General features: G+C 39.1%; 2 protein-coding genes across 4 annotated transcripts; one reads left to right on the forward strand and one right to left on the reverse strand.

Moving 5' to 3' along the window:
* Positions 1–409: 409 nt before the first annotated feature.
* Positions 410–11,614, forward strand: LOC103519990 (sialin-like). 3 transcript variants are annotated; one of them, XM_026831279.1, is made up of 5 exons: positions 410–630; positions 6,158–7,254; positions 9,252–9,436; positions 10,526–10,867; positions 11,506–11,614. In XM_026831279.1, exons 2-4 carry the CDS (start codon positions 7,206–7,208, stop codon positions 10,856–10,858), a joined length of 567 nt encoding a protein of 188 aa, XP_026687080.1. In that variant the 5' UTR covers positions 410–630; positions 6,158–7,205; the 3' UTR covers positions 10,859–10,867; positions 11,506–11,614. The 3 variants fall into 3 exon arrangements, with proteins under 3 accessions (XP_026687080.1, XP_026687079.1, XP_008483304.1); XM_026831278.1 differs by lacking the exon at positions 11,506–11,614 and having other exon boundaries at positions 10,526–11,127; XM_008485082.3 differs by lacking the exon at positions 11,506–11,614 and having other exon boundaries at positions 6,161–7,254; positions 10,526–11,127.
* A 186-nt stretch (positions 11,615–11,800) lies between these two features.
* Positions 11,801–13,639, reverse strand: LOC103519988 (gamma-butyrobetaine dioxygenase; the record flags this gene model as incomplete). Its single annotated transcript, XM_026831280.1, has 4 exons — positions 11,801–12,516; positions 12,798–12,946; positions 12,978–13,029; positions 13,333–13,639. Coding segments are annotated over 4 exons (1,104 nt in total), but the record flags the coding sequence as incomplete, so codon positions are not given.
* Between the last annotated feature and the right edge of the window lie 4 nt (positions 13,640–13,643).

Raw genomic sequence — 13,643 nt, forward strand, 5'->3', positions numbered from 1 at the left:
TAGGTACCTAGTGGATATTGACATTATTGACAGAGGGTTAGTTGATATCCACTGTCAATTAACATCAAGAATTCGTTAGGTACATTACTAAAATCAATTAACTAATACCTACTACCTACATGACTGATTTCAGTGATTTCTGCAACACCCTGAAGTCCTCAATAATGAACTTATGAGAAGCAAAAGAAATGTCCACTACCTAAGAAGATACCTAGTGGATACTCTGACAATATTCTCAATACCTACATATTGACAGAGAGTTAGTTAACATCTGTCAATGAACATCATCAAGATGAAGAAGATTAGAGAAGACTAATTGAAGTGAGACGTATCGATGGAGGATTTTTTAGATGAGAAATTTATACAATACCAGTAAGTAATAGGAATCAGTGTCAGTTCAGTGTTAGCTAGGAACCTGATCTGAACGGACCGAACTGGAGACGAAACGAAACGTTAGTGATCCTAAGCGATTTTGAGTGCGGATTTTTTCAAGTGCGATTTTTTTTTTTTTTTTTTTTTTTAGAATGTGTTGCAAAAAGATAAAAATCCGATTTTGATTAGAAATCATTGATCTTTTCGATCCAGCCTTTTTTTCCCGCGAAAATGTGTTGAAAATCAATTGCAAAAATGGTGATCTTTTTTTCTCTATTTTCGTGTAATATTCTACCTACTTCGAAAACCTTTTTCAACTTTTTTTTTTCTTTCGCGTGGATGATCCTTTTTCGTGTTTTTAACAAACCTTTTTCCACGTGTTATTTCAACCTTTAACGGGGTTTTTAATCTCCTTTTGCAGGGGGTTTATTATCAATCCTATTTCTATCTAAATATCTGTCCAAACATTTTTCTAAACATCAAAAAAAAAAAAAAAAAATAGATATGATGAAGAATTTACTTACAATTATCTAGATCTAGAGAGAGAAAAACAATCAATAATTTAAAAAGTGATTACATATTTGAATTTCATTATGATGTAATCGAGCTTTATAGTTTTCCCTATTTTGGCGCAAAATCAAACATTACGTTGCCAAAATCATACATAGTTGGAAGAGCTTTCCTTTTTTTCCATTTCCAGAAAACATGTCAAACTGGCATACTATGCCAGATTTGGCATAGTATGCCAGGCATACTACGGGATGGGCATGCTACGACACAGACCACATGCGTCTAATGTAGCAGTTGTTTCATTGCTATTACGAAACAAAAACGGCGGTGGAACACTCATCTTGAAAATAAATAATAATAATAATGAAAAAAAAAAAAAACCTTCTTGAGGCATTTTTGTGATGCAGGGAATTCAAAACGCATAGATTTGTTACCTACTGAATTTTTCGAATTGGCTTAACACATTAATTTCAACACAAACCTCCTTGTCAAAACCGCAGTAGGCCAGCCTAGCTAGCTTAGTTGGTAGTGCGTCTGCCTTGTAAGCGCTAGGCCGCGGGTTCGATTCCCGCCCGGGGCGGATTTTATCGAGGGCCTTTCAGTCCCACAGGACAGGTCAGGTTAACTTCTTTCTAACTCGCCTTTCGGCTGAAATTTTAGCTATCTCGTCAATCATCCTCACGGGACTGAATTCACCAAAAGTCGATAGAATGAAATAGGGTAAGTGTACCATTTATTCGCCCACCTAAAAAACGTACCATTTATTGGCCCACCTGCCCGCATTTATTTTTCTAATTTTTGTTTTTATGACTACAATTTTTGAATAGCACTGGTTCGATAGCAGTCTTTAAGCCCTTTCTTTTGATGAAAATTGGATCTTGAAAATTTTCGTCCAGTTCAGACTTGTGGCGTAGGTAAGGTGGGCCAATAAATGGTACACTTACCCTATCTCGTCAATCGTCCTCACGAGACTGAATACTGAATTCGCCAAAAGTCGATACAATGAAATACACCTTGTTCCTTGTTCTTCATGCCAGAATAGTAGAATAGCACTGAAAAGTCGCTGGCACTCCCGTAAACAAGGTCTCGTGTGTTTTACCATGAAACTGTATTTCGTGTTAATTTCGATATTCCTTCACAAGGTGAATTTTATTGAGATTTTTTTAAAGGTTGCTTCCAAGATACAATTTCAAACATTCTTACCTTATTCCCAATTACATATTGCAAATCACATGTTTCTAGTAGAAAATAGTAGTTGCCCTCGTTTTACTATGTATCAACTTATCAAATAAAAAATATACAGGCAATTGAATTTTCACCTCCACCTAAGGCAATGATGATTACATACCTATTTTCATATTGAAAATGTAGCCCTTTTCCTCATATTATTATACTCCCATCAACAAATTAGGTACCTAGGTAGGTATAATTTAATTGAAATGGAATTTTCCTCATTTTACTATTTACATGTCTTATGTAGGTACCTATATCTAAAAATTGATTTTGATTTTGAACCTTTGAAACAGAACAATAGATTTATTCCTACGCTTATGAATATGTATCTATTGATATGCGTGGCAACTGTATTGGGGGATCGTAATGTTTTGAAAGATCGTAACGGGGGCCCCGTTCAACTTTGGGGTCCTAAATTTCAAGGATCGACGTGTCTTGATTCCATGAAGATGTGTACCAAATTTCATCAAAACCAGGCAATCGGGAGTTATAGCAGAACAGACGTTCAAACAAATAAACAAACCTACAAACATCTAAGCCAAATGCAAAATGGTCGAGTTAAAACCTAGACCTCACTATCGTTCGGTCATTTATAAATAGATAATAAATAGATAAATAGGTACATATATGTACCTGTCTACATATATTACAGGTAGATAAGTAGGTACATTTAAGTACGTACTTAAGTAGATGCACGAGGATGCAGTTGGTACTTGTAGAAACTACAGGGTACAGCCAGTTGCGTATTTATTTTTTCAGGTCCCCTTTGCATAATTTCGCCTCTGGGGCACATGGCCCCCCATGGGTTAATACGTTAATAGATTAAATTTTCAGCCAATCAGATTGCTCAATCCGAAAGTTGAACACCGGTTTTACACTCTAACCAGGCTTTCGATTCAGAAAGCCAGCCTAGTTAGCTTAGTTGGTAGTGCGTCTGCCTTGTAAGCGCTAGGCCGCGGGTTCGATTCCCGCCCGGGGCGGATTTCTATACTTAAGTAGATGCACGAGGATGCAGTTGGTACTTGTAGAAACTACAGGGTACAGCCATCAGTTGCGTATTTATTTTTCGGGTCCCCTTTGCATAATTTCGCCTCTGGGGCACATGGCCCCCCCATGGGTTAATACGTAGATTGAATTTTCAGCCAATCAGATTGCTGAATCCGAAAGTTAAACACCGGTTTTACACTCTAACCAGGCTTTCGATTCAGAAAATAAAAGGTACTTTTTAGCCCGTCCTTCCTTTATTAAATTATTACAATAGTCAATATACGTAAAAGGTATAAGGGACGGACTGTTGTGTTCGCTTCGGTGTCGTCCGTGTGTCTGATCCCATAGAAGGACTTATCCAAACCTAGTCGACATATATATCCAATTAAAGGTCTTTTTACCAGGAACACGAAAGTGGTGGTGCATATTTTGTCCAAAAAACCAAAAAAACTGGTTTTGGGGGGATTTTTTTCACATTTTCTCACACAAATCACCTCTGATCTCAAAATTTGTCGCGACGACCTATAAATTCAAAGCGAGAAAGTTTTAGATAACACTTCAGTCGATCATTTAAGACCGGTTTTAGCGTCACCTATGTTAAGCTACGCTGAGCAAGGTCATTGAATGGATGGGTGACTTAAAGGAATAAAGGGAGAACGGGCTCTAGTCTTGATTTTAAATCATTAGGTACATGAAAGTAAAATCGAAAAATCAAATCAAGAATAATAATTTGACCTAGAAATTCCATAAAACTACTTACTTACTTACTTACCTACCCAAGAAAGATTTTTCAATTGAATGATACCTAATATGTACCTACATAAGTACATATTTTGGCCTGGGTAGGCCACAATTAGTTTCAAACTTAAACACGGTTTGTTTAACTCTTGGATTAATTAGGCAAACTGATTGGCTGAAAATTTTGAAATTAACTAATCAAATCTGCCTAATCCCTGGAGTTAAACAAACCGAGATTAAACTTTGATTTTGGTCCCAGTATTAAGTCTAAGTTAACCTCTCGGGTTAAGGAATCTGATTAGTTTATTTGTCTTACTTAAATTTCAAGAATTTTAGACAGTCAGATCGCTTAAACCATGAGATTAACTTAAATTGTACTTGTAGTTTTTTTTTATATTTTGCATCAAGTATACATTGTAATATTTCAAGGGTAAATACATGAAAGAATGTGTAAAATGGAAAACTCTGCCAGTTCTGAGCTCTTTTATGTTTTTAATTTTTAGTAGATTTATTGTGAACCCGGCCATTATAGATTTTGAGAACCGCTAATTTAAGATAGATCTAACTTTTATTTCAGTAGAGTACGAGTATACTTGTGTCTTTATAAGTAAAACTTCATTGAGAAATTTACACAATGCTCTAAACGCTTTTAACCTCATTCTTGTTTTCTTCAACCTCTTGCTTCTATTGTGTACAAAAAAAAATCGATTCAGAAAATAAAAGGTACTTTTTAGCCCGTCCTTCCTTTATTAAATTACAATAGTAACAATATACGTAAAAGGTATGAGGGACGGACTGTTGTATTCGCTTCGGTGTCGTCCGTGTGTCTGATCCCATAGAAGGACTTATCCAAACCTGGTCGACCTATATATCAAATTAAAGGTCTTTTTACCAGGAACACGAAAGTGGTGGTGTACAATGTTATCAAAAAATCAAAAAAACTGGTATTTGGGGGATTTTTTTCACATTTTCTCACACAAATGAGCTCTGATCTCGAAATTTGTCCCGACGACCTATAAATTCAAAGCGAGAAAGTTTTAGATAACACTTCAGTCGATCATTTAAGACCGGTTTTAGCGTCACCTATGTTAAGCTACGCCGAGCAAGGCCAATAAATGGATGGGTGACTTAAAGGAATAAAGGGAGAACGGGCTCTAGTCTTGATTTTAAATCATTAGGTACATGAAAGTAAAATCGAAAAATCAAATCAAGAATAATAATAAACTGAATATTAAACAAATTAGGTAGGTACATAGGTACTGATTTTCTTTAACCATGATCGAATAAACTACGGGCTGAAAAAATTCCCGGAGGGACGGGCCCAGCTTGTTAATACTTTCTTTTCTTCATGCGGTTATCGAACAGCAAACCCTGTACATCGAGAATACTCACCTACCCAGGCAATCAGTATATATTAGTACCTATAACATTTAATACTTAGGTACTCGTAGGTATATATGTATCTTATAATCTCATATACCTAGGTACAAAATTATGTATTTATTTACATAGGTATATACCTAGTACCTATAACATTTAATATACTTAGGTACTCGTAGGTATATATGTATCTTATAATCTCATATACCTAGGTACAAAATTATGTATTTATTTACATAGGTATATACCTCGTATGTACCTGATTTGACATTTGCCCGTAACACGTGATGAATATTAAGGTCACACACGAGTCCAGCTGGCTTCAGTCCATTTTCCTCAGGCCAAATGGAGTTGAATCGAATGGTGATTTGAGATGAAGACTGTGCACAAGTGAAGAGTTTACCTAAGTCATTACTTCATCTCAATTCATATGGAACTTCACAAAGTTACTGAGTCCTCCACCAAGATGTTCAAATGATGATGAACATGTTCACTCAAGAAGCATAATATTTATAACAGAAGAAGAAAAAGGAGAAGGAGAAGAAGAGACAAAAAAAGGAGAAGAAGAAGGAGGAGGAGGAAAAGAAGAAGAAGAAGAAGAAGAAGAAGAGACAAAAAAAGGAGAAGAAGAAGGAGGAGGAGGAAAAGAAGAAGAAGAAGAAGAAGAAGAAGAAGAAGAAGAAGAAGAAGAAGAAGAAGAAGAAGAGATTTGAGATAAAGACTGTGCACAAGTGAAGAGTTTACCTAAGTCATTACTTCAAAACATGAGATGCAACACATCCCCAATATGGGACACAGCATCTCATTAACTCATTCTTTTTTATTTTTTGCCATCTTGACAAAGAAGAAGAACGGGAAGAAGAAGAGGAAATAAATATCTAATATTCCAATTATTATTTTTTATTCAGACCTATCAATTTCCTTCCTTTTTTTTCAGCAGAAACTAGAGTTCTTCACATAATATATGTAGAACATTAAAAAAAGTTTTTTGAATTGTGATATAAAATTTAGAATAAAAATTAAAAAAAAAGGACGAAATACAGCATTTTTCTCTTGGACTGTGATATAAATGAAAGGAATCTTGTTTTGAGAATCTCCCTACTATAAAATACCTTTGAAAAGGTGACATTATCAAAGACTCTGTTAAGTTTGTGTGAAGCTCAATATCAATAGTTATCTACCTTCCCACGTAGAATTTCCCTGCTCATCAACTCCCCGCCTATACTAGCCCCGCAGTGTTAAAATAACAAGAATAATCAAATAATCATAAATTATGTAAAAATGTAAACGTGAAAATGACATCTGGTCAGGAACTGTAGTAAAAAAAAACTTGTGTTAAACAATCAAATTGACTCTCAAATAATCAACTTCAATCAAATCTCAAGGCTAATGATTCAGCTTAACTAATCAATCAAAATACCAATTGAGCAATCAAAAGTATATATTAAAACCTTTGATAGGTACCAGTCAAAACCCAAGCAAAAATCCTAACCAACCAAGATCTAAAGAGACTGAATAACAAGTGCCATTTTACATTTAGATTAAAACAATGAGGAAAGTGCCTGAATACTGATCTCATCTTTCGTCACCTTCTGTGCGCCAAGAATTAAAAACTTTCACCTCAACATAAGTTGAATCTCTTCCGAAAAAGCAACCTTCACAAGAGGAAAACATTCACAACTGAACACAACACGTTTTATCAAAGGAACTTTCTCAGGCAAACTTCACACGTGGCAACAACCTTCACAACTGAACTGTCTAGTGAGAGTAACATTCACGTGGAAATCAACCTGACCAACTGAACCTTCACGTTCGAAGACTTCAAAGGAATCTTTCAAAGAACCCTTCACACTTCGAAAGCAGCCTTCACAACTGAAATTTCCCGTTGAAAGCACCTTCACAACTGAACTTTCACTTCGAAAGCAACCTTCAAAACTAAGCATTCACGCTGAAAGCAACCTTCACAGACCCCCTCTGTATCAAACATGGACAGCATTGAGAAGAAACAGCCGATCGACATTCCAGACAAACCAGGTAAGATCTTTAAAGTAAGTTTCTTTTAGCGCTAGGCCGCGGGTTCAATTCCCTCCAGGGCAAATTTTATCCTAAGCGTCATCCATGTTTGGACACAACACACCTTAAGATAAGATGTCCTGTATCAGTGTAGGTATACCTACTTAACACGGAGTATTTGACATCTCCACTAATACGGGTCTCCACCAATGGAGATTTATTAAAACAAAACCTAGATTTTTTTCTAACCAACTGCCGAGAACCAATTTAAAGTCAAAATACACCATGGCAGGTAGTCAAGATGGGTATCTACTATCTAAGAAATCACTGATTCTATGCAATTCAATTGAACTTCACCACGTGATTGTATTCATTCACTGATCTAACTCAAGGCCTGAGTGCCATAAATTGATCCATGTTAGGATACTCTATAGACAATATTAGACCTCTACTCCTTTGTGAGGTCAATCAAGGAGCAGAATAGAATTGCGAATAGAACAGGATGTAGAATTGACAAATCGCACTGTCCAAGCATCTTCTTCATTGACATTCCGCAATCTTTGCCATGAATACAAAGGGATCTATTAAGGAACTAGAGATTCTAACCTCATGGAATTTATAACACAAGTTAGAATGTTAGATTTTTGCCAGCCTAGGTATATAACCTATTTATTATTTTCAAGATGCTACAGCTAAAAATATTCTGATAATAAATTTTAAGAGGAATTTTCCAAAAAAATCAAATTAGGTATAATCGCCGAGCCCCGGGGGGCGTGCATAAATTTTGCAAAACCATACACGGTTAATAAGATTCCAGAGATTGGAAAACCCCCGAGCTAAACCTGAACACCTGCTATGTTTTTTGGCAGGTGCCAAAAAAGAAAAAAAAAACACACAGCAAAACCACCATCAATAACAACAGAACAAGCAACAACAAGAACAACAGTGGACAACACTAACAGTAAATTTCTACATAGTCTATAGACACCTAGCAGGATATTGAAAAAAATTCCTTTACCTATAGTAGAAACCAGTTTTATTTTCAAAGTTTGGCAATTTTTAGCCTGATTTTTTAGGTAGCTTTTAGGTAGTCTTAAAAATTTAATGCAAATTTTATTATCTTGTTCCTCAAGGAACGAAGAACAAAGTTCCAAGCTAGCCAGTCCAGTTACCTTGGAGGGTAGAGCGTCTGCCTTGTAAACGCTAGGTCGGGAGTTCGATTCCCTCTCGAGGCGGATTTTAGCTTAAACAGATAAGGTTCGTTCTCGGAACGTCTGGCTTTCTCCTATCCTGTCTTCCTTCTCTCTTCGATTTCGGGCCGATGAGACCTTAGCAGTTACAGTTCCCTCTGTCAAACCTCTTTAAAAAATTTTCGCAAGGGAAATTTCAGGCCGGTATTTTCCCTGTTGAAAGCAATATGTAATGTAGTAATGTAATGTAAATGCAATTTCTTTGTGTTATTATGTCACAACTTTGGTGCTCACTGCAGCATTGTAGGATTTTTCCCAATATCTTATATGATACCTAGTTACCTACCTATTTACTGGAGGTAGGTGTAGTTAAGAATTCCCAACACGCAACATTTTAATGACTCTGTACTGACTGACAACCTATTAACTATTTATTGTGCCTATGTAAGTAGGTACCTACCTACCCATTACCTACATACATAGGTATTGTACCTATGTAAGTAGGTATGTACCTACCCATTACCTACATACATAGGTATTGTACCTATGTAAGTAGGTATGTACCTACCCATTACCTACATACATAGGTATTGTACCTATGTAAGTAGGTACCTACCCATTACCTGTACCCGATCTCACAAAGGTATCTGATCGGCCTCCTGGGGTTCAAGTTTTCTTTCTTCTTCATTTTCAGACTACCTGATCTCACAGCGGTACCTGATCGGCCTCCTGGGGTTCAAGTTTTCTTTCTTCATTTTCAGACTACCTGATCTCACAGCGGTACCTGATCGGCCTCCTGGGGTTCAAGTTTTCTTTCTTCATTTTCAGACTACCTGATCTCACAGCGGTACCTGATCGGCCTCCTGGGGTTCCTAGCCTTCGCGTTGACCTACGTTCAGAGGTTCTGTCTCAGTATGGCCATTACAGAGATGGCCCATACGGAACACAAAGTCTCCAACAAGTCCCTGCAGTGCCCCGTGCCTGTGCTCATACGAAACCAGACTGTCAATAAGGTATTTGTAATTTAATAAGTATTTTATTTATGTATAGCGGGAGACCTGGGTTCGATTCCCGGCGGGGTCAAGAAATTTGTATCATGCAAATGATTGATACCGTGACTGGCTGTTGCGGGGCCCACTCAGCCTCGTGAGGAAAATGAGTAGCTATGTAATATAATGCGCATAGCGAGGTGCCAGCATGGTAGGTAAACATTGGATTTTAGGATTATTGAGATATTGGAAAAATCCTACAATGCTGCAGTGAGCATCGAAAGTTGTGACAAAAATACATGGGATTTTAGGATTATTGAGATATTGGGAAAATCCTACAATGCTGCAGTGAGCACCAAAGTTGTGATATAATAACACAAATAAACTGCATTTACATACATTTTACATTTTTTTTATGTATAGTAACAGGTAACAGGGCCTATTTAATTAAGCAATTTCTGTCCGTTTATCAATAATCATAATGGTAAATTTCTCAGAAATCTCAGAATTCAATTAAATAAGTTGTTGGTAACTTTTTTACTTTCTTTAATATAGGTATACGAAAAAATTCTGCAAACCTAGTTAGCTTGGTTGGTAGTGCATCTGCTTTGTAAGCGCTAGGTCGCGGGTTCGATTCCCGGCCAGGGCGACCTAAATAAGTTGTTGGTAACTTTTTTACTTTCTATAGGTATACTTAATATATCATGATGGAAGACTCAGTAACTTTGTGAAGTTCCATAACAATAGATGTATACTTAATATAGGTATACAAAAAATTCTGCAAACCTAGTTAGCTTGGTTGGTAGTGCATCTGCTTTGTAAGCGCTAGGTCGCGGGTTCGATTCCCGGCCAGGGCGGATTTTATCCTGAACGGACAATGTTCGTTCTCGAAACGGCTGGTTTTCTCCTATCCTGTCTTTCTTCTGCTCTTTAATTTCGGGACAGTAAGACCCTATCAGTTACAGTTCCCTCTATCAAACCTCTTTTAAAAAAGTATTTAGTAGCACGTGTTATTTAAAATAATTTAATCTTTAAACGAGATTGTTTATTTTTTCAAATGAAGGTTTTAATATAACAAGGACCTAACCCTTTTATCCCCCCCCCTCTGTTCAGCACTACGAGTTTGACTGGGACGAACGCACCCAGGGCCTCATCCTAAGCTCCTTCTTCTGGGGCTACGTCCTCAATCACATCCCAGGGGCCCTCATCGCCGAGAGGTACGGGGGCAAATATGTCCTCGGGTTCGGGCTCTTGGTGTCCACCTTGGCCACACTTGCAACGCCCCTGGCGGCGCGCAGTTTCGGCGCAGTGGGCATTCTGTGCGCGCGGTTCATTGTGGGGCTGGGACAGGGCCCGGCCTATCCGTCCATGAATGTGATCTTGGCCCAGTGGGTGCCCAAAACGGAGCGCGGACGAATGGGCGCGCTGGTGTTTGCAGGTGAGTAGAAGATTTTGAATAACGCCTTTTATGCGCTCCGGCTTCATTGATTATGTACATTCAGTTTTATGGACTTGTTCGTTCAGGTTATAAAATTATGGGTTATTTTTGCTAGTAAGTAAGTAAGTAAGTATAGATGCCAACGTTAGATTGTGTGGAAATGTGCAATATTCACGTTCCTAGGTTCCTACTAACAGAAAGTGTATGTTGTATAGTACAAATACGAGTACATTATGTATTATGATATAAGTATAAAAGGTATATAAACATGTAGTAGATAACATAATGATGGTGGATGAACCTATAAAATATTTCCATTAGAAAGAGAGACTTCTCTTCGAATCGTCAAAATCACATCCTTACTCTTCGCCTAACTCACTCCTGAGGATCCGAATCCTCGACCGCACCAAATCCCAATCCAGATAGGCGCCCTCCAACAGTCTCTCCCCCGTATACCCTTCCCTCCCGTGCACCAGCCGAATGTTATCGAACGTCAGCACCTCCCCCGGCCTCAGTCTCAACTCCACCAGGTACTTCGGGTCATGCAGGAGGTCGGCAAACTCCGCAAATGCTTCGTACCACGGGAGGACCTCTTCGAGCGGCGCATTGAACACGGAGTCCCGCTGAGGCTGACTGAAGTTGATCCGAGTCACTTTTCTAATAAATAACGTTAATAACGCCTTTTATGCGCTCCGGCTTCATTGATTATGTACATTCAGTTTTATGGACTTGTTCGTTCAGGTTATAAAATTATGGATTAATTTTTGCTAGTAAGTACGTAAGTATAGATGCCAACGTTAGATTGTGTGGAAATGTGCAATATTCACGTTCCTAGGTTCCTACTAACAGAAAGTGTATGTTGTATAGTACAAATACGAGTACATTATGTACATTAAAATACGAGTACATTAAAATGTCAAATAAAAATTACAAATTACAAAATTATGTATTATGATATAAGTGTAAAAGGTATATAAACATGTAGTAGATGAGATAATGATGGTGGATGAACCTATAAAATATTTCCATTAGAAAGAGAGACTTCTCTTCGAATCGTCAAAGTCACATCCTTACTCTTCGCCTAACTCACTCCTGAGGATCCGAATCCTCGACCGCACCAAATCCCAATCCAGATAGGCGCCCTCCAAGAGTCTCTCCCCCGTATACCCTTCCCTTCCGTGCACCAGCCGAATGTTATCGAACGTCAGCACCTCCCCCGGCCTCAGCCTCAACTCCACCAGGTACTTCGGGTCATGCAGGAGGTCGGCAAACTCTGCGAATGCTTCGTACCACGGGAGGACCTCTTCGAGCGGCGCATTGAACACGGAGTCCCGCTGAGGCTGACTGAAGTTGATCCGAGTCACTTCCCCCCGGGCGTCGAGAGCTATCACCGGCGCCCGATGGATGTTCGCAAAGCGGTACCGATTGTCTTCGCCGTAGTCGGTCCAATCGACCAGCGTCCGGGAAAGCGTCTCATAGACGCTTTGCCTATTAGCTGCTAGATGGCGGCACACCGCAAGACAGTCGGTGAGTTGGTTGATGCCCTGGGATGGGTCGGAGGCTTGAATGATGCAGTGGAGCATGTTGATACCCGGCTTGTACTCGTAGTACGGCAGGTCGGTGTGCAGTTGCAGTTTGGACGAGAGGTAGGCTACGTTGCTTGTGCCTGGGAAAGAAAAGACGGGGTGGTTAGTGGAGGAATCTTTGAGGATAGAATGCTTTCTGTTTTCTGTGTACCTAATTAAAACCAATACTGTCCAAATTTGTCATTATTTGATCTTGTACCTACTCTAACTGAATAGTTACCTACTCCCACCACAAAAGAGATCCTTGTAACATGATTCTTTTCCCATACACTCGCCTATAGGTACCTCAGTTATAGATAGTAATTGAGAGATAGATAAATCAAATTCCCAAAGTACACAAATACTCGTAAATCCCACAAACCTGGTTTGTTTTCAACTCGAAACGTTTCCCCATACTGCGTCCTCTTCAGAAATCCGACCCTGGACGCCAGCCGATTCAGTGCTCCCACCTCGACTCCGGCCCTGTCCACAATGGCCACTCCATACGTCGCCAAGCATTCCATCCACGATTACCTACATACATAGGTAGTCATCAAAGGGCAGGTCGGTGTGCAGCTGAAGTTTCGACGAGAGGTAGGCCACGTTGCTTGTGCCTGGGAAAGAAGAGAGGGTGTGGTTAGTGAAAGGAATCTTTGAGGTGATTTGAGGTTTGAGGGTACTGTCACTGTCCAAATTTGTCATTATTTGATCTTGTACCTACTCCAATTCTCAAACGGATTTCTCCCGCTATAATTGTCAAGTCTATGTACTCCTGCCTGTAAGTTTTGTAACTTGTAGCACAATTCTTTTCCCATACTCCCACCGCGCCGCGCCGATAGTTACCTGAGTTATAGCCAGTAATTGACAGATATAAATCCAATTCCTAAAGTACACAAATACTCGTAAAATCCACAAACCTAGTTTGTTCTCTACTCGGAACGTTTCCCCGTACTGCGTCCTCTTCAGAAATCCGACCCTGGACGCCAGCCGATTCAGCGCTCCCACCTCGACTCCGGCCCTGTCCACAATGGCCACTCCATACGTCGCCAAGCATTCCATCCACGTCAACAAAGCTCGTCCATCAGTCATCAAATCCTCGAACGCAAACTTGGAACAAATTTCCGGGAATTGTTCCGAAGTCCAAGGGATTCGCGGGATTCTGTAGATCTCGTCCAGTCGAACTCGATTGGCGGCAGTGAAGTTCCTTGCGATTAGCCAATCGAGGGGG

Source organism: Diaphorina citri, unplaced genomic scaffold (genome assembly GCF_000475195.1).
Source record: "Diaphorina citri unplaced genomic scaffold, Diaci psyllid genome assembly version 1.1 scaffold3101, whole genome shotgun sequence".
NCBI lineage: Eukaryota > Metazoa > Arthropoda > Insecta > Hemiptera > Psyllidae > Diaphorina > Diaphorina citri.

Excerpts from the sequence above, each read along its gene's own strand:
- LOC103519990 (XM_026831279.1), top strand. The coding sequence starts at position 7,206 with ATGGACAGCATTGAGAAGAAACAGCCGATCGACATTCCAGACAAACCA. Across the intron at positions 7,255-9,251 it reads CGACATTCCAGACAAACCAG|ACTACCTGATCTCACAGCGG; the intron begins GTAAGATCTTTA and ends CTTCATTTTCAG. Across the intron at positions 9,437-10,525 it reads GAAACCAGACTGTCAATAAG|CACTACGAGTTTGACTGGGA; the intron begins GTATTTGTAATT and ends CCCTCTGTTCAG.